The following is a 19,907-nucleotide window of genomic DNA, read 5'->3' on the forward strand; positions in this document are numbered from 1 at the left end:
AATCTGCCATTTTCCACAGGATTATGGCTTCAAACACCTTGGCAAGCCAGCAGACAGGTGTGATGTTTACCTTTATCTGTTTAAGAGAGATTTCAGTCTCTTCACACCACCCCACATGAGGCAACAGCACAAGTGGCTGAAATTATGGCAGGTGTAAGAGGGACCAGGATGTCCAAAGGATTTGCACTCACGAATATTTGGGATAGTGGAAATCAGCATCCTGCATTGAAAAAACACCAAGGAAGAAAAGCTATCTCTGGTGTTACAAAATATTATATTTATAGTGGTTTTATACATTAAAAATAATCTGCACATCTGAAAAAAAAATCACTTTGTTTTGCAGTAATCTCTGGTTACTTTAATATTTCTATTTAAGTGGTCAGATGTTTCTTGACCACATTTGTTTTTTTGTAGCAGCTGTGTTTAAATCCACCACAACTTTCAGCCCTGGGATTCCAGCCCAAGGAGAGCACTGCTGCCAGCTCACCTGGCAGGTGTGGCCATGAAACCCTCAGTACGTGGTGGTAGTTTTAAGGATAATCAGCTTTCTGTTCAGTTTCATGCCCTGACCTCAGTCAGACACACAACCAGAAGAAAAGACCAGGCTGGATGGGGTTTGGAGCAGCCTGGGATAGTGGAAGGTGTCCCTGCCCATCCTTGAGGTCTCCTTCAACCCAGCCCATCCTGTGATTCTCTGATTTTTGTTATGCTCTGTGTTTTGTTGAGAGAATGAAAAGGGGCAAGACTGAAAGGTTTAAAAGTGAGGCCTATGGTGCATCACAGAGATTCCAGAGTCCTCCTGGCTGTGTCCCGACAGCCTCAAGGGATGGCACCAATGACCCCGCTGTGTATTCCAGCCTGACCCAGCCTGGCATTCTGTGCTTTGTTCCCAGATATTGTCTCCGAGTTGTAAGGGCTGAGGGGCTGCTCCCCAGCTGGCATGGTAGAAAAACACAAATCCCAGACGGGTTTGGGTTTAAAGGACCTTAAAGTCCATCCAGTGCCCCCCCTGCCATGTCAGGGACACGTTCCCCTACCCCAGCTTGTTCCAAGCCCCATCCAACCTGGCCTTGGACACTTCCAGGGATCCAGGGGGGCGAAGGAGAGAGGGTCGAGGATTCTGAGGGGGCTGAAAGGCTGAGGGGGGTGAGGGAGAGCGGGTCGAGGATTCTGAGTGGGCTGAAAGGCTGAGGGGTTGAAGGAGAGAGGGTCGAGGATTCTAAGGGGGGCGAAGGAGAGAGGGTCGAGGATTCTGAGGGGGCTGAAAGGCTGAGGGGGGTGAGGGAGAGCGGGTCGAGGATTCTGAGTGGGCTGAAAGGCTGAGGGGTTGAAGGAGAGAGGGTCGAGGATTCTAAGGGGGGCGAAGGAGAGAGGGTCGAGGATTCTGAGGGGGCTGAAAGGCTGAGGGGGGTGAGGGAGAGCGGGTCGAGGATTCTGAGTGGGCTGAAAGGCTGAGGGGTTGAAGGAGAGAGGGTCGAGGATTCTAAGGGGGGCGAAGGAGAGAGGGTCGAGGATTCTGAGGGGGCTGAAAGGCTGAGGGGGGTGAGGGAGAGCGGGTCGAGGATTCTGAGTGGGCTGAAAGGCTGAGGGGTTGAAGGAGAGAGGGTCGAGGATTCTAAGGGGGGCGAAGGAGAGAGGGTCGAGGATTCTGAGGGGGCTGAAAGGCTGAGGGGGGTGAGGGAGAGCGGGTCGAGGATTCTGAGTGGGCTGAAAGGCTGAGGGGTTGAAGGAGAGAGGGTCGAGGATTCTAAGGGGGGCGAAGGAGAGAGGGTCGAGGATTCTGAGGGCGCTGAGGGGCAGCGGGGTCCGCTGGTGGCCGGGGCCAGCCCGGGTGGGCTCGCAGCTCGGCCCGGTGCGAGTCCCGCAGCGCCAGCCCGCCCTGGGGGCTCTGAGGAGGCCGGGCAGAGCAGGGAGGTGAGAGGAGGAATAAAGGCGTCTCCTGACAGGGATTAGGGAAACAGCAGGGTTGTAGACAGGTATTGCTGTAACAGATTAAATTCCTCATTCAGTGTGTGAGTTTTTCAGCTGCTGAAATGTGTGCTGACACCTCTTTTAAAAGAAGTTCTATTCAGGCCCGTGCATCTATGGCTGAGTTCTGTCAGCTTCCCTGGGCCAGGGCTGGGTGGTTGGTACTGGTGTTATTTATCTGAATCTTCATTGCAGGCAGTGTGGAAGGATAGCGGGTTTTTTTGGTTTTTTTTTAGCTGTGATTTTCACCTCATGCTTACAGGTGGGATCTTGAGATCACCTGATCAGGTGTTGCACATCCAGGGGAAGGTGAAAAGTTTGGGATTGACCAAACTGGCTTTATCATCCCCTAAAAATTTCCTGACCTTGTTACCCACAGGATACCAAGAATTAAGAGTTCTAGGCTTTAGATTCTAATAAAAGCATGGCTTTTTGTTATTGATAGTATGGGATAGTTATTAAAGGTGAAAAATAAATAGGAAAGAATATTTTAAGGGCCGCTTTTGAGAGCAGAGAAAGAAATTCAATATCCCAGAAAACAATTGTTATTCCAAATGTAGGGAATGGCAAAAGTAAATGAGTGAAACAGAGATGGGGGAGTCTGTAGGTGAGGCTGGTGCTGTGTAATAATTAAGAAGGTGTAATTAATTAATATTGTGGTGAGATAGAAAAGAAGGACAGATGTATCTTTTATTTAGATAAAAGTGCCTCCTCTGTGGCTTAGGCACAGGTGAAAACATGCCTGTCATCAGTGTTCACCTTCCTACCTATAGATGGAGATCTGCTGCCACAGATTTATATTATTAATTAACTTCTTTTTTCCCCTTGGTGGTGGTGTTGGGTCACACCTTTCTATGCATAGTAGATAAATATGGCTGGAGTTGGAGGAGAATAACTTAAACATGCCTTAGATGTTGCATATGTGTAACTAAAACAGCAGCTCAGTGCTTCAGTAGCAAGTGTATTAACTCACTTAAATCAAGTGATGCCTTTTCTGCAAGGAAAGTCTGTGGCAGTTGTACCCTTCAAGATTGGAGTAGTTTTTTCCTCACTTTTTTCCTAGTTCAGACTAAAATTTTTCTGATTCTTTGGGTCAAAGTTTGTATATTCTATAGTTAGTTGTTTTAGATTTTTTTAAGATTTTTTGTTTTGCATAGGGCAACATAACAATCTTCCTGTTTCTTGGTTTCTGTGTTTCACACAGCCTTTAATTTGACAGACCTGGCAATATTTCTTACTTTTACTGGATCCTTAGTGTGTTGAAATGAGCTTGGTGGGACGTTGGCCCTATTGCTTTTTGGGGGTGGAAGGATGGAGAATAATGTATCCTGACACCAATTAACTTCTAAATAACTTTTATCTTGTTTAAACCAGCAGTGATGCCTAGACCAGGTGTGCACTTTGCATAATCTGTGGTGCTCTTAGCTGAGGAGAGAAGTGACATTAACTTAACACTGGGGCACTGACTCGCTTTTTAACCCCTGTGCTTGTGAATGATCCAGTGAGTTGTTAATGCGGGGGCTGTTCAGTGGGGAGGGCTGGGCACAGGAGCTGGCTGTGCTGTGGCAGTGGCCCTGCTGTGTCCCCAGGAGCGTGGCCGCCATGGAGAAGTGGAGCCTGATGACAGTGACGGTGCTGCTGGCGCTCACCGTGCGCTGGGCCGTGTCCCTGGGCTCCTACTCAGGTAAGGCACTGCCCAGGCTGCAGCAGCCCCAGGGAGAGGGAGCATGGGCTTGGCACAAATGGAAAGGAATGGTATTTATTGCTTATTTATTTTACTGCTGTTTATATAAAATCATACATAGGAAGCAATGTGTTATTTCAACTGTTGTTATATTTAAGTTCCTCTTGATTTCCCTGAGAATTCCTTTTCCTTATTTTGTGAAGCATGCCACGATTAACATTACAATTTGGAGCAGAACACTGGAAAAAACTGCCTCAACTTTTTTTTTTTGAATGGTTCTGATGATCATTAATGTTTTAGGATCAATATCTGGCTGTTTCCCCCTATGCCTTTATTTGCAGAATATTGCAGTCCACTTGTACATTTGCCTCATATTGTCTTTTAAATTCTGTAGCAGATATGACCTTATTATTTATATTTTTATTTAGCTTACGTGTAGCTAATGCTGGTGCTAATGAAGACAGTGCAGAGGTGACATGGAGTGAGCAATGACTCTGCCTTGTAGCTGTACCTCCTTAAGCTTGTTTACAGCAGGAGCCAGAGCTGCATTCTGGTAATGGATGAGTTTTTCTCCTCCTCATGTCAGAAGGCTTGCAAAGAATTAGCAAGTTCCTTTCCAAGCCTCCCAGTTCCATTCCCACACTTGGAATAAGCTTGCACAAGGCTTGCTCTCTGCACATTTAAAAAAAGGTAAAAAATGAACCAATACTTTCAATCCTCATCAGCCCAAAGAATCACAAGTCAAATTCTACTGTTTTTTTTTTTGAGGCAATGGGTAGCCCCATCCCTGTGCTGCTCAGGAGCATTCTGGTGATTTTTAACTGGTAATTCTGGGCTTCATTTATTTGAAGAATTTGCTTGAAGCTGAACTGCATTTCCAATTGTTTTGGTTTGAGTTTGCTTTCTCAAAATGCCATTTCTGAGAGGTCTGTAGGTAACTGAGGTTTTCACCCATTTCTAGGCAGGAAGGCAGGAAACACCCTGGCTTCAGGCACACATTGAATTTCTCTTGCAGTGCAAGAGGATTTATTTAGAATTCTGTTGCTAACTAGATTTTTGTAAGTTGATTTAATTTCATACCAATCAAGATTGTGGAAGAGAGTCTAAAATAAAGCCTGAGCTAAAATAACAATTTTTAAATCTTATTTCCTCCCCAGTGCTGATGTAACTGCTTTTGGAATAGGAAAAGCTGAATCTGATCCAGTCCAGCAAATTATTAAAGCTTAACTTTGAGCATTGGCTGGCTGTAAAAAGGCAAACCCCAGTGTTAGAGCCGTCAAGCACATAAATCCACTGGGATTATTTTTTTCCTCTTCATCTTCCTGCAGATGTGATAAACTTTTAATTCCACCCTCATTTTCTGTATCCCTTGGATCTCTGTCTCATTCCCACCCTGTTCTTTGCCATCAGCTTGCTTTTGGATCTGCCTCTGAAATTCAATGAAGAAGCAGAAACTAATACCTGATTTTGAAAAGTTACCATTAGTGATGGCCTGGTCTTGGAGAATTACCAAGGAAAAATTTGGTTTCATAGGTTAATGCCTAATTTTTTAATGCATTGCCACATTCTGCTCAATACAGGTATTGAGAGGCAACTTCAGACACTTAAAATTCTATTCCCAGGTTAACAATAAAACTAAATCAGATCACTACTTTTAGGTATTTGTGAGCCTTTTAAAATAAAATATTCCTGCTTTATTAATTTTTAACTTAGTTTGTCTGTGTACTTGGTGCTTTCTGTGGATGGAAGCTAAATGTGCATTGTCAAACTAACTGATTAGTACTTGGCTTTTAATAATCAAACCTTTGGATTAAACTCTTTTGATCATTCTGAAGCCAATTAATTTTTTTCATCCATTTTCCCCCTCAAGATTGAGAAATTGATACACACACAAACACTCTAAAATTTGGACAATGTATATTTTGTATTTCAGTAATTCAAATATCTATTTTGCATTTCAGTAATCCAGTGGCAGATTCTTTGTTCCACTGGATTTAGAGCTACAGAATTGACACTGATGAAACTCCAGTGACTTCACTTATTTGGGAAATTTTAATCTGAATGTGTGAGAGTGGAGATAATCTGCTCTCTCTACCACCAGGAAGAAATTAGCAGAGATAAGAGGTCTTTTGCACTTTCTGGGAATAAATTGCACATTGCTGAGCTTGTGGGATTCCCACAAACATAGATCATGGGTGAAACCACAGATGGCTTTCCTATATTTTAAAGAACCTCTTAAATCTCTGTCTGGCTCATGTCAATATTTCACTGGGAGCACAATCAGTCTGGTTTCTGTTCTCAATGAGCAGGTTAATAGAAGTAAATAAACTGTGGGAAGATGCTTTGCATGCTGCCATTATCACAGTTAGGCTTCCATCGAGGGGAATATTTGACATCTGAAGTATTTGCATTGATGAATCTTTCTTTTCCATGAAAATAGCAAATAATGTTATTATAATGCTATTAATAGTCAGGTACCATGCCATGGCTGAAACAAGTGAGAATATTGACAATTATCACACGCCAAGGGAGTGCAGCAGCTCCCACAGAATCACTGTAACATGTCCATTATGTGCATTTTCCTAGTTCAGGGAAAGTACCACATTTTTCATCTGCACTTGGAAATGATTTTTTTTGTCAGATGAGGAAGCAGTTCTTCACAGCAGAGTATCTTGATAAATGCTCATTGCAGAAATCTCCAGAAAGCCAAAAGAACACACATCTTTTTTTTTCTCTCTGTTAGACTGCATGATGAGGTCTCTATTTGGTCTCAACATAGAGGGATGGAGAATAAAATTAGTAATTAATATGCAATACATAACTGGGGGAAAGCAATCTATAAACCAAATAATGTCCTGAATGCTGTGTCCTCTCCTTTTAGGGGCAGGAAAACCACCCATGTATGGAGACTACGAGGCTCAGAGGCACTGGCAAGAGATCACCTACAACCTACCCATCAGGCAGTGGTAGGTGCTGCTTACAGAGGGAGAATGGGCGAAATCCTGCTCGTGTTTGACACCTCTGAGTTCATTGTTTGCTTCCATGATCCATGAGATTTTTCAATGTGGGAATTCTGGATTCTAGATTTAAGTGTAGCGAGCTTTGTTTGTGCAGATCATGTAAAACAGAAGGAGAATTATTATAACTATTTTGGTTTTGCATTATTCCTAATACTCTTTAGAGTAAAAATTTAGTCCATATATGTGCTACAACTCAAATTGGAATATGTTGGAATTCCAACTCACCTTCCAGCAAGGACAGGGGTGTTTTGGGTGTGTGGTGTAATTTTTCCCTGGCTGTCTGGTGGGGAACAGACTAATCTGACAAAATAGAAAATTAATTCACTTGTGTTCTGTAAATACATGTGAACTCTGCAGATGGCTCTGTGTAGTGACCTCAGATCATCCTGTTGGACAAAAATGAGGAAATAGGAACTGTTTTTTCCTGGGATATCCAAACCCTGAGTGTGCTGGAGTTGGGATAAGAGGTGTTACATAATAATGGAGTTGGCAGCTTTGATCCACTCTGCTACACTGAGTTGTATCTCCTTAAAATGAGGAGGTGTAGCAGCCAATATCCCCAGGCATTCCCAGGGGCCAGATCAGACCCTGCTGCAGGCTGGCTTTGCCTGAGGGGCTGCCAGGTGGGCACCTTGGCCTTGTATTTGCTCTCTGGTTCTGTAATTGATGTAGTTTTATATTGATAATTGAAGGGTTTTTGGGGTTGGGTCTGCTGTGGGAATTGAATCTCTAACACAGCAAAGTGGGTGTTTGGAACAGCACATCTTGGCTGATGTGCAAGGGATTGCATTCTAGAATTTAAATATTTCTGGTTTATATTATTCTGTGAAGTCCTTCAGGAACATCCTTTTTTATTCTACTGTTAATTAAAACTCTGAAAGCTTCCTTACTAAACATTACTGGATACATAAGGGTTGTTTTTCTTTTTTTTTTTTTTATAATTGAAAACTTTATGGAAGGTAAAATGAAAAAATAAACCCCTAAAACTGGCAAGTGCCCTGAAAGTTGCAAACTGTGACATTCTGCATGAAGAATCTGCACTGCCTTGGCAGGAGCAATCTTGAATTGTAGGATAAGAGGCAGAGATGCAACTCAAAGAAATGTGATTTATCATCTGTTCAGAAGACATTTCAGGCAGCTCATAAAGAATTCAAGAAATATCATTTACTATTATAAATGTCAAAAATTGGCTGCATTTGAGGAGAGGAAGTGGAAGAGCCAAGAGCCTGCCCCGTGGCAGTGGGAGCAGCCAGGCAGTGTCACTGGGAGGTGGGAAGGGGCTGCTCCTCATTGCTGGAACCTCTCCTTGGACAAACCCCTCTGATCTCATTTGGAAGGGGTGACTTCCTTTTGACTGCTGCCATAGAAATCCTGACGCAACATAATCCCAAATGGGAAAATCCTTTTCCTTCTTTCACGTGGTCCACCTGGGTTTGGAGGTAGAACCAGGAGTTTTTCTCTCCACTGAAGTGAGCTTTAGCAGCTATTTGAACTCTGCATCACTTTTGCTGTTATTTTGTTGCTTGAGACTTATTTAATGTGCAGTAGAATTAGGCAGGTAGAGATGTTGCCACCTTTTATTTTGGATTTGGAATGCATTTAATATTCAGTCTTTTCCTTGGGTCAAAACCAAGCTGGAAATGTAGTCTTTAAATTGAACTTTATTTTTTTTTAGGTACTTCAATACAAGTGACAACAACCTGCTGTACTGGGGCCTGGATTACCCACCTCTCACTGCCTATCACAGTTTTGTGTGTGCTTACATGTAAGTTCAGTGTTTGAAATCCTGTGTTACATTTTTCTTTCTGGGTATTCAGCTTTCCTTTCCCCTAGGAGCCACTGCTGGATCTGGGATGCCCCGGGGAAAGTGCTGTAGGAACAGGGGGCATTGCCTGGGAAAGCTCTCGTGTGTGCAGAGCCCAAGTGACATTTGATGAGTGGATATCATGTAAATAGAATTCTGTTATTGGAATACTTTTTCCACAAGGGCTTTGCTGCTGTTGGAATGAGACTTATGGAATAAGAATGTAGGTTAAAGTGCACAGGCACAGCTATGTGGGGCATCTATGTGAACTGTAAATGGTTTATATTTAATACTTAAGCATGAAAGGTATTTACAATTGTTTTTTTTTAAAGTCCCTGGAACCAGACTGGAGGTGGTTATCTTGTCCTAATAAATATTGTATTCCATTTTTACTGTTTCCAAAGGTTATTTTTTTTTAATTGTGAAACAGTCTATAGTGTAAACTGATCTAGTGGTGAGGAAAAGCTTTCATTGATCACTATTGCTCTCTGAAATATTTCTTCTCATTCATCTTAATTCTTGGAATCTGCTCCTGTCTGTGTCATCTTTATTGCTGCAAGGAGTGTAAAGGGAAATGAGAACTGTCTGCATTTTGATGTGTCTGTACTTTGTTTTACAGTGCAAAGTTAATAAATCCTGATTGGGTTGCTCTGCACACATCTCGGGGCTATGAGAGCCAGCCCCATAAGTTATTTATGCGTACAACAGGTAGGAAGATTATATTTCCTTGGGATCATCCTGCACATTTGTCTTGCTTACTAATTCAGCATGTTTAATATGCAGCTTCTCTCTCTTTACTGGTTTATTCTCAGGTTTTTAATTGGGTCCATTTGCAGGTCCATTTCTGAGCCAGGTTCCTGCGTTATTTCCTCTTCTGCTATCATTTGTGACCTGATAAATATAAAATATAGAAACAAGTTTTCAACCCAATTAATTAATTAAAAACTCTAAAACACAACTACTCTTTGTAGCACAGACCCACTTTTTAATTTTGAAAACTATTCTTGTTTTCCCTTCTATTCTAATAAATAGTCTTTTATTTTTAGCTTAACTTCATTTTTATTGTAAAATTATTTTACATGTAGCCTGGCTTTTCCTGACTTAATCTCTGGAGATATCAGAGATCTTCATTAGGAGCTGATCTCAAAGGCAGAGATATTTGATATTACTGTGAGCAAAAAAGTAAAAATTTGTTTTACTACTTGTATTCTAAATTTGTTTTCCACCATTTGATTATTTTGAACTGCAAACAAGTGCAGAAGAAGATTTGTACCATAATTTAGTAACTGCGGCAGTAGGACAGCAAACAATGTGACCAGTGAACTCTTGTTTCTTGTTACTATTTTCTTTAATTTGAAATGTCTTTTGCTTTTTCTAACACAAAATGCTTTTTGATTGCAGCAGCAGAATTTGTTGTTCATCAATAGCTTCTCTGTACCTCACAAACCTCTCAGTCTGCTCTCTGGTAATTGATTGAATTGAAAAAAAATAAAAATCACTAGTATTTAATTACCCTTGAAATGGTCTTTATTAATTTTGAAATCAACTCTCTTGACACAACACTGATGGATCTGGAGAGCTGATAAACACTTTTTAACAGGGGCCATTAGAGGAGTGCATTAAAATAATTCAGGGTAGTCAATGGCAGCTTTATTTTAAGCTTCAGTGTATTTGTTTTGCTAACACCTTGGTTATATTTGTTTAGTTGTGGCTTAAGCTGGCAAAACCATTCATCCCTGGATAACTGAAATGTTTCAACATCTCCTTTGCCTCTTGGAGCCACTGCACATTTGCTGGAAGTGGTTTGTAGAAATAATCTGAGGTTTTTAGGACAACTGAAGAAGAATTCACCTGCTGGATATTCCCTGGGCAGGGGATCTTGCTGGCTCTGTTTTCTTGTCCCCTCTCACAAATCCTTGCTGTAGGCAGGTGATGAAAGCCAAATCCCTGCTCTCAGTCCCTTTATCCCCATCACTGGTAATTCCCACAGAGACTGGCATAATCTGGGGTTTGTTCCCTGTGCCCCAGCCTCTCTGTGCTGCCCCACAACCTGGGTCCAGCAGGGCTGGTTTCTCGGGGCCATTCCCAAATTCCTGCCCTGCCTGTGGCATGTCAGGAACTAGAGAGTGACTGAGGCTGTGCCAGGAGCCAGGACAGCTGAACACGTGGAAGCAGCAGCTTTGGGACATCAGAAATGAGCCTGAGAAACATTAACAAGATCAAATTCTGTAGACCTGGTTCTTTTTGTCCTTTGAAGTGGAACTGCCCAGTTTATTTCTGCTATTTTGATGTTTATTTGCCTGTGGTTTTTCCTTGCCTCCTCCTTGTGGGAGGATTCTAATGGAAAGTTAATCTTTATTTTTCAGTGTTTGTTGCTGATCTGCTGGTTTATATCCCTGCAGTTATTTTATATTGTTTTTCCTTGAAAGAAACATCTGCTAAAAAAAAGGCAAGTACCTGGTGTGTGTAAATTAGACAAAGAAAACACTGTTAGAACAGAGTAGAAGTGTAACACTGGTTAATTAACACCTAGAACACCCTGATGGCTTCCCTATAAAACTGATGGCAACCACTATAGCTCATATCGTAGGCTTTTCACTTTAAAACATTAAAAACCCTTTATTTTATCTTACAGCAATTATTTTAATGCTTTTAATAACAAGATTTTTCATTAATGTATTACTTGAGTAGTAAAAGAAAACCCCAAAAAATATTTGTGGTGTGGGAGGGGTAGGATTTGTGCTTTGTCTTGAACACTCCTTACAGTAGATTTTGGAATAACAAGTCTGCTGATTTTTGGAGTGGTTTAACATAGGTGTAGGTGATCTTTGAGCTATTGTAAAAGAGAGGCAATATTCAATATTTTCTAATTTATGGCAAATCTTTATCCTTTTTTGTTAATGGCAAATGATTACTTGTAGAGACTTAAGATTCCCGCCTATAGGATGCACCATGGAGGGGCACATTTTTGTACTGGAGCAGTTCCTCTGTCTAATGTCTAATTTTGGACTAATTATTTTTCCCCTCTCCTTTTTGATTCTTGCCAGGTTTCCAGTGCTCTCTGCATCCTGCTTTACCCAGGCCTCATCCTTATTGACCATGGGCACTTCCAGTATCCTTGTTCTGCATGGAAATGAATTCTGTTTATGGGATTACTGCTCCTTAGCACTTGGTAGCTGAGCATGGGGTGGCTGTGGTGTACAGAGTCATCTGGGGGGTTCTGCCCACCCCAAACAGAGATATCAAAGGAAGCTGCAAGTCTGAAACATATTGGAGATAAAAATTATTGATATTGGCACAAATCAATCCCAACATGAATATCATTCTTGCCATGCCTCCAGCTGATCTCCCTGTCAGTCACTTCACTGCAGGCAGCATCAGTGGGGTTGTGACAGGGAGGAGAGTGATGGGCTGTGCTCCTGTGATTTGTGTGTGCACAGGGAATCCCCTTAGATCTTCCCAGGGTGGCGGAGCAGTGGCAGGTGGAGCTGTGTGAAATGTTCAGGGCTGTAAAACCTCCCCTTCTGCCTTGGCTGCACAGCTCAGGGAGGTGAGTTCAGGGCTGGCTGGTGCCATTTCCACAGGGGCTCTTTGTTAATGACAATCCTGCTTTTATACTGGTTTTGTACAGGGGCAGCCCAGTGCTGTCAGTTCACCCTGTGCTGGAGCTGCAGCAGCTGCTGCTGAGGCAGGGATTTCCTGATTTCCTGCACATTGCTGTGCCAGCCCTGCCACTCTGCTGTGAGCAATGCCACCCTCTGAGCAGCTCCAGCAAGGCAGGGATTGCTTTCCCTGGGCTGCTGCAGGATCAGGGCCTCTGTGTGAGTTTGCTGATGTGAAATCAATGAGGTGTCAAATACACCTGGTGATGTGGAGTGGGAAATGTGAGTGGGCTGAGAGCTCCGTGGGCAAGCTGGATGTGTTGTCACAGCTGCTTAGGTTGACAGAGGGAAAACAAAATATTGTGACATTTCTGACAATACAAGAAATACAAGGGACTGTTTACAAGGGATGGAGTGGCAGGACAGGAGGGAATGGCTTCCCACTGCCAGAGGGTGGGTTTGGATTGGATATTAGGGAGAAATTCCTCCCTGGGAGGGTGGGCAGGCCCTGGCACAGGTGCCCAAAGGAGCTGTGGCTGCCCCTGGCAGTGTCCAAGGCCAGGTTGGAGCAGCCTGGGACAGTGGAAGGTGTCCCTGCCATGGCAGGGGATGGCACTGGATGGGCTTTAAGGTCCCTTTCAGTTCAAACCAGTCTGGGATTCTGTGTTTACTGTTTTTTCTCAGTTTTTCAAAAAACAAGTAAAAACCAAAGCTTTTGTTACAGTTTACAAAAATTATAAAACTTTGTTGCAGTTTAATAGTAAGTGTAGCTTGGTCTCTTCAAAATCTCCTGAGCCTGGGAAGCTCTTTTCAAAGTCACAAGGCAGTAACATTGTTTTAGCAACTATTTCTCATTGTTTGAGCAGTATTAGCAGTCAGGGAACTGGTCATGGGTGAGGGTGCCTTGTGTGTGTAACAGAATCACAAACCCTTCAGAAATCCTTGAAGGAAATTATACATAATTTAAACACTGATGGATTTGAATATTCTGCACTATCTTGTGGGAGCTGGGGGGGAAAGCTTGTGAGAGCTTTATCGTTACTCATGTAAATACCAAGAAGGAAATGTTGCTTGTTGCAGAGAACTGTCACTGCCACCAAAAGCTGGGTTGGCTGAATGCATGTGTAATTACATGTGTCATTAACACACACAGAATTTGCCCTCAGATTTGCCTGGGCAAGCTCTGAATCAAACTTTGGAAATATAAAAATGACACTTTCAATGGAAGTAATTATTTTATCTTTGGGGGAACATAGTCACAATTGGCAACATGTTCTTAAAACTAACTTGGCAAAACTCATTTTACAAGCCATTTCTGCTTTCCCCCAGGGCATTAATTGCTGCTTTCCAGAAGTGAGATGTGTATCTTGTCCTTGACATAAAAAACCATATACAACTCAGTGAGCCTCGGCTTGGCCCTGTGGGCTGTCCTTTGTTTGTCCCATGACTGGGACCTCCTGGGCTCCATGGCATTTTGCTTGGCCTTAAACTATAAGCAAATGGAGCTCTACCATTCCCTGCCCTTTTTTTGCTATTTACTTGGAAAGTGCTTCAAGAAGGGACTGAAAGGAAAGGGGTAAGTGGGTTTAAAGTGTTTTATCTTCCCCAGGAATCAGCCTGGAATGGGGAATGGGGTTGTCCTTGTGTGCAGCTGGGCATTCCTGGGTTCATTTCTGTGGGAATGAGCTGTGTGAGGTGTTGCTGTCCTGCAGGATTGCAGCCTGGCAGGATTTGTGGCAGCACTGCTCCTGCTGTGCTGATGTGCTGTGCTGTTGCAGGTTGGTGCTCTTGGCCAAACTGGCAGGGACAGTGCTGGTGTCCTTCGCTGCCTGCTGGCTCCCCCTGGGCACCGACGTGGAACAAATCATGCAAGTACTTCTCCCACCCACTGCCCTGTCCTGTATTCTTAGATCCCTGGAGAAACCTTCAGACTGACCTTTAGGATTTCATGGGGGAGACACAGCGCGGGGCGAGTAACTCGAGACGGCTTCTTCAGCAGTCCTTTCTTGCCAGTTATTTAATCCAGTGTTTAACCCCAGCTCAGCTGGCATCTTCCAGGATATTATACCAGGAGACAACACTTATCCCATCATCAAACCCATACTTCAATCCATACATTTTTCCATTGAAATAGATTCCGTAGTAATTGACAGTGTCAGAAGATGTAACCTTGAAAGTCAATGGCTTTGGCCTCTTGGGTTCTGCTCCCCTCTTTTCAGTGGGATTAATTAATTTTTAAAAATAATTTTTAAATGATGTTTTAGATACAGCCTAGAACTTCCTTTCTGACTCACCTTGTGCAGTTTCCACAATATTTTCCAAAAGTTTTAGGCCACTTCTGCTTTTGGTTTTGCTCTTGGTGTGGACATGCCCATGCTGAAGGTGCTGAGCCTTAATCCAGTCACTCAATTCCTCATTTACTGAATGGCAATGCCAGAGGAATTTGGGATAAAAGGAAGAGTTCTTATGTCCAAATGGCAATGCCACAGGAATTTGGGATAAAAGAAAAGGTTCCCAGGTCACAGGGAGTTGCTGCTGTTTTAACTGGGGCATGAGTCAATATTACACTTTTTACAGCAGATTCTCAATTTCAGGCTTAACCTAGAAAATGAAGCATTGAATTTCCAGGTTGCCACAAGGATTAAAGCAAATTCTCACATAGTTTGATTAATCTTAATTATTCTTTGAAACTTTTTCAGATGTAAATAATATCACAAGTGGCATTTTTCCCCCCTTAAAGTTAGTGCTGATGTACCAAAGGCAGTGGAGGTGTTCTTGGTGTATTCTCTGCTGGCTTATTTAAAAAACCCCAACGAACACCAAACAACCTCTCCAGAACACCCCCAAAAAAACAAATTACCCTTTTCCTTGAGAATTATTTGGAATTTATAAAGGAATCATTTTGCTCAGCACACCTTTTATTGAGTACCAAGTTTAAAAAGAAAATCTTTAAATGACAATAAGCAACGAGTCTGAAAGAGCTGGAGGATTTTAGTCTAATATTAGCCCAAATATTTTCTGAGCTGCTCAGGGCAGTGACTTGCTGGATGCTGATGGAGATAAAATGAGAATTTGTCCACGTAAGCAGCGCTCAGTAACTTGGCCTGGGGTGTGACAGGTTGTGTGCAGCTCCCATTTGCAGCCAGGGTGTGCCAGTTCCCATTTGCAGCCTGGGAACACTTGCTGGTGGCTGGAAATTCAGCCTGGCTGTGAGGAGGAGTTGCTGGTGCTGCCAGGGCTGTGCTCCCCGGAATCCCCGGCAGATTCCGGGCGCTGGCAGCGGGGACCGAGGGGCTCAGTTGCTGCTGGGAGTTGTGTCTACACAGCTGTGCCTCCAGCAGCTGTCTGGGGATGAGTTTCACCAGCAGGAGAGCTGCAGTTACAAATTTAATTTTGAAAGTGATCCTAGCACAAGTGCTAATGTCTTTAGACTTCTTGATTTATTGGGGTTAACTCTGTCAGTGCTAGCAGGCAGCGAGCACAGGCAGGTAGGGAGGAAACAGCACAGAGGGAGAAAGGATTGACATGGGCCAGGGTTTACCCAGGGACAGTTTCACAGCCTTACTCCACAAAATGTCTGCTCTCATGGGTTAAGTTGTTGTCTCTTGTGCTGAAGAACTGTTTCTCACTTATTTTAGAGCCTGTTTTAATTTGGTCTCTTGAAAAATTCCATTTTTGAAGAGCACAATCATCCCCAGTACATCTGAGAATGTGATGTACTCCTGCAAGTGTTCCTTGCACTCATGGCAGAAACCCAACAATCCCCACCTCTCAAGCCCCATTGTTCCCACAAACATGAGTGTAATTAGATATAATTATCACTGATTGCCTTTTCATTTCCTTCCAGGATAAAGTAGCCAATATTTGGTGCAGTCTAAGTGTCCTTATAAAGATAAAGAATGTAATATCTCCTCGAACTCAGCTAAAACTCAGGTAAGACATAACTGGAGTGCCTTAGGTAGTTTTTATCTGCAATATTTTTTGCAAGAGGAGTAAATTTTCTCAAATTGTATTCTTTCCTATACTGTATTTTTCAGTACAAGTCATGATGGAGAAATACTGGGAATATTTATGACTGGAAAATTCCCTGCTTATTTATATAGTGATTTAAGCTGCTTGGTTAAAACTGAGTTAAGATTTGCAAATTCAAAGAATTCAAATATCTTTCAACACTCTTAAAAGTCAGAGCTCCCAGTTCTCTTGACTCAGTGAAGAATTCAGGTCTGGCTCTGCAGAGAGAAGTGTTAATGGCTCTAGTCACTCATGTATTAAAACTGTTTTTCTTCCCCAATCCTTTAGTTTTGCTGTAACATTCCTGAGCCTGCTCCCTGCCTGTATCAAGCTCACTGTCCAGCCTTCCCTGCGAGGGTTTAAATTTGCCTTGGTGAGTGTTTGCTGTTCACTGCTCCTTGTTCTGTATCCACCACGAGCACTGGAGGGCAGCCAGCAGTGCCAACAGCACTTGTGCAGGGCACAGAGGGTGGGAGCCATCAAATGCTGAAGGAATTGGTTAAAAAGTGTTTTACTTCCTCAAATCCAGGGCTCTGACCTGGCCTTTAAACCCAGACTTGTTCCTTAGGCTCAGTTTTCTTTATTTAACTCTGTATTTTTATTATCTTTCTCAGAAGAGCCTTTGGAAGATTCCACACACATTTAAACCTCATATAGAATTGGGATTTCTCCTCTTTTTGTTTGGTTTGCAAAGTGCCAGTTTTTCTTCCTTCACTGGCTGCAAAATTCCATTAAAAATTCCCCAAATGGACATTGTGAGCTCATGAGTGGTTTGAAAATAAAATGATTCCATTTTCCAAAATGTTTGCCTTCTCTTAGTCACATCATTGAATTGAAGCACATTGCCATGACTCCTGTGCAAAAACTGAGTTCTCCTTGAAATCAAAATTAGATGGAGCTGGGTCCAACTTTCAGAGTTACAAGATGATTTCTCTTTTTAATTTTATTACAACATTACCTAAAACTAACATTTATCCTAAGAACAGGTTGGTTTGACACGTTTTTATTTGGTGGGGGAATAAAAAGACAATTTGTTTACGTTTTCTGTTGACTGGTCATGACAAGGAGCAAAATTTCATGTCAAAAATGGGGTAATTCTTACCAGGAGTGGGATTTGCCAGTGCCTGTGTGTGGGAATGTTGTGATTCCTTGCTCTTGTCTGGGAAGCTGAGCAAGACTGAGGCTCTACCTGAAGGACTTTGTGACTAATTCTGGATAAAGTTCCAAACAAGGAACTTTGTGAGGGTGGCACAGGAGCTGCTCTGGGTGCTTGGGGTTTGCACTGCAGGAAATGCGGCAGTTAATTGTAAAACTCAGCTCATTTAGCTGCTGCCCCACGCAGAGCCTGCACCTGCAGCCACCAAAGCAGAGCTTTGCTTGGCAGTCCCAGGCTGACACACCTCTGCTCTCTCTCCTAAGGTCAGCTGTGCCTTGTCATTTTTCCTGTTCTCCTTTCAAGTCCATGAAAAATCTATTCTTCTTGTGTCAGTGTAAGTAAATAATTTTTCTGTGGATAAAATTTCATCTTTTCCTCATCTTCTTATTGCACGCTGCTTTCACTTGCCAATAGATCAGATTTTAACAACTCTGCACATTTGCTTTTCTGCATCACTTGCAAATGAAGGTGTGTGAGTACAGCCAGGCTGGTGTGTCCTTTGAGTGCTGCCTGTGGGGACAGTCACCAGCCCTGCTGTTCCCTGGGGATATCCTACAGGGACTGGGAGTGCTGTCTGATTAGGGAATGGTTGATTTCTCTTTTTCTTCCTCTCATTCTAGCCCAGTCTGCTTAATCATAAATGAAATCCCCTTCATGGCCACATGGTTTCTACTTGTGTCAACTTTCAGGTGAGTTGGAAAAAGTGTTAACAGAGCTGGAGAGACACTGGGACAAGGGATGGAGGGACAGGACACAGGGAATGGTTCCCACTGCCAGAGGGCAGGGATGGATGGGATTTTGGGGAGGAATTGTTTCCTGGGAGGGTGGAGAAGCCCTGGCACAGGGTGCCCAGAACAGCTGGGGCTGCCCCTGGATCCCTGGCAGTGCCCAAGGCCAGGCTGGAGCAGGATGAGCTTAAGGTCTCTTCCAACCCAAACCCATCTGTGAAAACCCTGTTCTGCCCCAGTCCTGGTAAGGAGGAATTATTTACTGGTTTTCCCTCCTCTCCCTGCATGCTGTGACTGCCCTGGGGCTCTACTGGCCCCACCCCAGCCTGCTGCCCCTGCTGCTGAAGGACGAGCTGCTGCTGCCCTACGCCGTCACCACGCCCGCCTTCCTGGCCGTGTGCCTGGCCTCCTTCTCCATCCTGGAGAAGACCTCAGCCGAGGACCTACAGCTCAAGGCCTTTTCCCTTTCCCTCAAGGGTTATGTGTCCTGGTTTAAGTCCTTTCCCAGGATTGTCAGGAGCCTGGTAAGCAAGTTTTATTCCTTTGCCTCTTCCTTGCAGCTTTTCCCAGCACTGAAGTACCAGTGCAGGGGGGGCTGTCCCTTTTTTTGTGCCACGTTGGGAGCGTGCAGAGCACCCAGCAGTGAGGTGGCAGCTGAGCTGTCTGAGGTGTTCATCACTCGTTGTGTTGCAGTTCCTGCTGTCCCTGGCCCTGATGGGAGTGCTGTCAGTGCTCAGTGCTGCCGTGCCTCCTCCCCAGCGCCTGCCCGATCTGTTCCCCCTGGCCGTGGCCGTGGTGTCCTGCCTGCACTTCCTGCTCTTCCTGCTGTACTTTAATGTGGTGATTCTCTGGGATTCCAAGAATAGAGGGCAGAAGAAAATCAGTTAATGAAGCTGAAGCTGCAGGACTGAGAGTGCTCGGTGAGAGGTGCCAGCACTGCAGAGGAACCTGTGTGTGATGGACACAACTCGAGGAAAGCCAGGAAAAACCTTTTGCTTATTTAAACACAAAACAATCAAAGACTGTTTTAAAGGAGAAATATTTTGAAGAGCATTGGGAATGGGATTTGATTTGTTTTCTTTGGAAGTGTCATACTTTTGTTACCATTTGTAAACCTAAAATGCTTAATAAAGGACCAAATTTTGAATTAATGCTAAAATACTGTATTAGCAAAAGCAGCATGAAGTTTTCTCCTTTCCCAGCATAAAAAGCCCAAGGAAGTAGTGCAGGTGAAGTGTAAACTCGTGTTTATTCAGCACTGAAGTTGTGGTGGTGAGTTGCTTTATGACACAAACCTGGTTTGTGGCATCAGTCACTGTCCCCCTTTGCTGGGGGCTCTAAAACTGCTGCAAATCTCTTTAACAGGACTGAAAAGCCAAAACTTTTGGTTCTACTGCAATAAAAGCTGAGGTGCTGCAGTGCAGTTTGAAGATACCCAAACCCCTTATTAAATTGCACAGCAATTTGCAGATGTAAACTGAACTCAACTCTGCAATTTCTCCCTGGGCACAGCTCAGCCTCCAAAGCCAATAATTCAGAAAATACAAATTGATTGAGTAATTATAAACATAACAAAGCATGGAGGAAGAAAATAAATCATAAAGCAATTTAGGGTTGTATAGTTTAATTAGGAGTCAGTCTACCCTTTTTTTCTGGATCTATATATAAATATAAAAGAAGCCCCCCCTTGTTTAAAGGCTTCCCCTGTCACATTCCAGGCTGTCACTGCCCTCGGCCTCAGTGTGTGAATCAGCTGTTCTGGGAACTCCCAGCTGGGCCAGTTCTGAGCCCTGGCACTGCAGTCCCACAAGCTCAGTGTATTTGTGCACTTTTTTCCAGGCTTATTTGTTGTGGAAAAAATACCCCCAGGCAACACTGCCCCCCTGGCAGCTCAGAGAGAATGGAAAAGGGGCTCTGGAGTAGGAAGTAGAAGG

The 19,907-nt window shown here is 43.4% G+C and overlaps 1 protein-coding gene across 1 annotated transcript; it reads left to right on the forward strand.

The window, feature by feature from the left end:
• The first annotated feature begins 3,497 nt into the window (after positions 1–3,497).
• Positions 3,498–19,132, forward strand: ALG6 (ALG6 alpha-1,3-glucosyltransferase). Its single transcript, XM_031058594.1, has 14 exons — positions 3,498–3,652; positions 6,534–6,618; positions 8,348–8,437; positions 9,096–9,184; positions 10,843–10,925; positions 11,524–11,588; positions 13,469–13,654; positions 13,857–13,950; positions 15,926–16,011; positions 16,378–16,462; positions 17,509–17,579; positions 17,866–17,934; positions 18,299–18,497; positions 18,667–19,132. The coding sequence occupies exons 1-14, from the start codon at positions 3,571–3,573 to the stop codon at positions 18,859–18,861; spliced, it is 1,479 nt and encodes a 492-aa protein (XP_030914454.1). The 5' UTR covers positions 3,498–3,570; the 3' UTR covers positions 18,862–19,132.
• The last annotated feature ends 775 nt before the right edge of the window (positions 19,133–19,907 follow it).

The sequence above is a fragment of the Geospiza fortis genome, unplaced genomic scaffold (assembly GCF_000277835.1).
Source record: "Geospiza fortis unplaced genomic scaffold, GeoFor_1.0 scaffold396, whole genome shotgun sequence".
NCBI lineage: Eukaryota > Metazoa > Chordata > Aves > Passeriformes > Thraupidae > Geospiza > Geospiza fortis.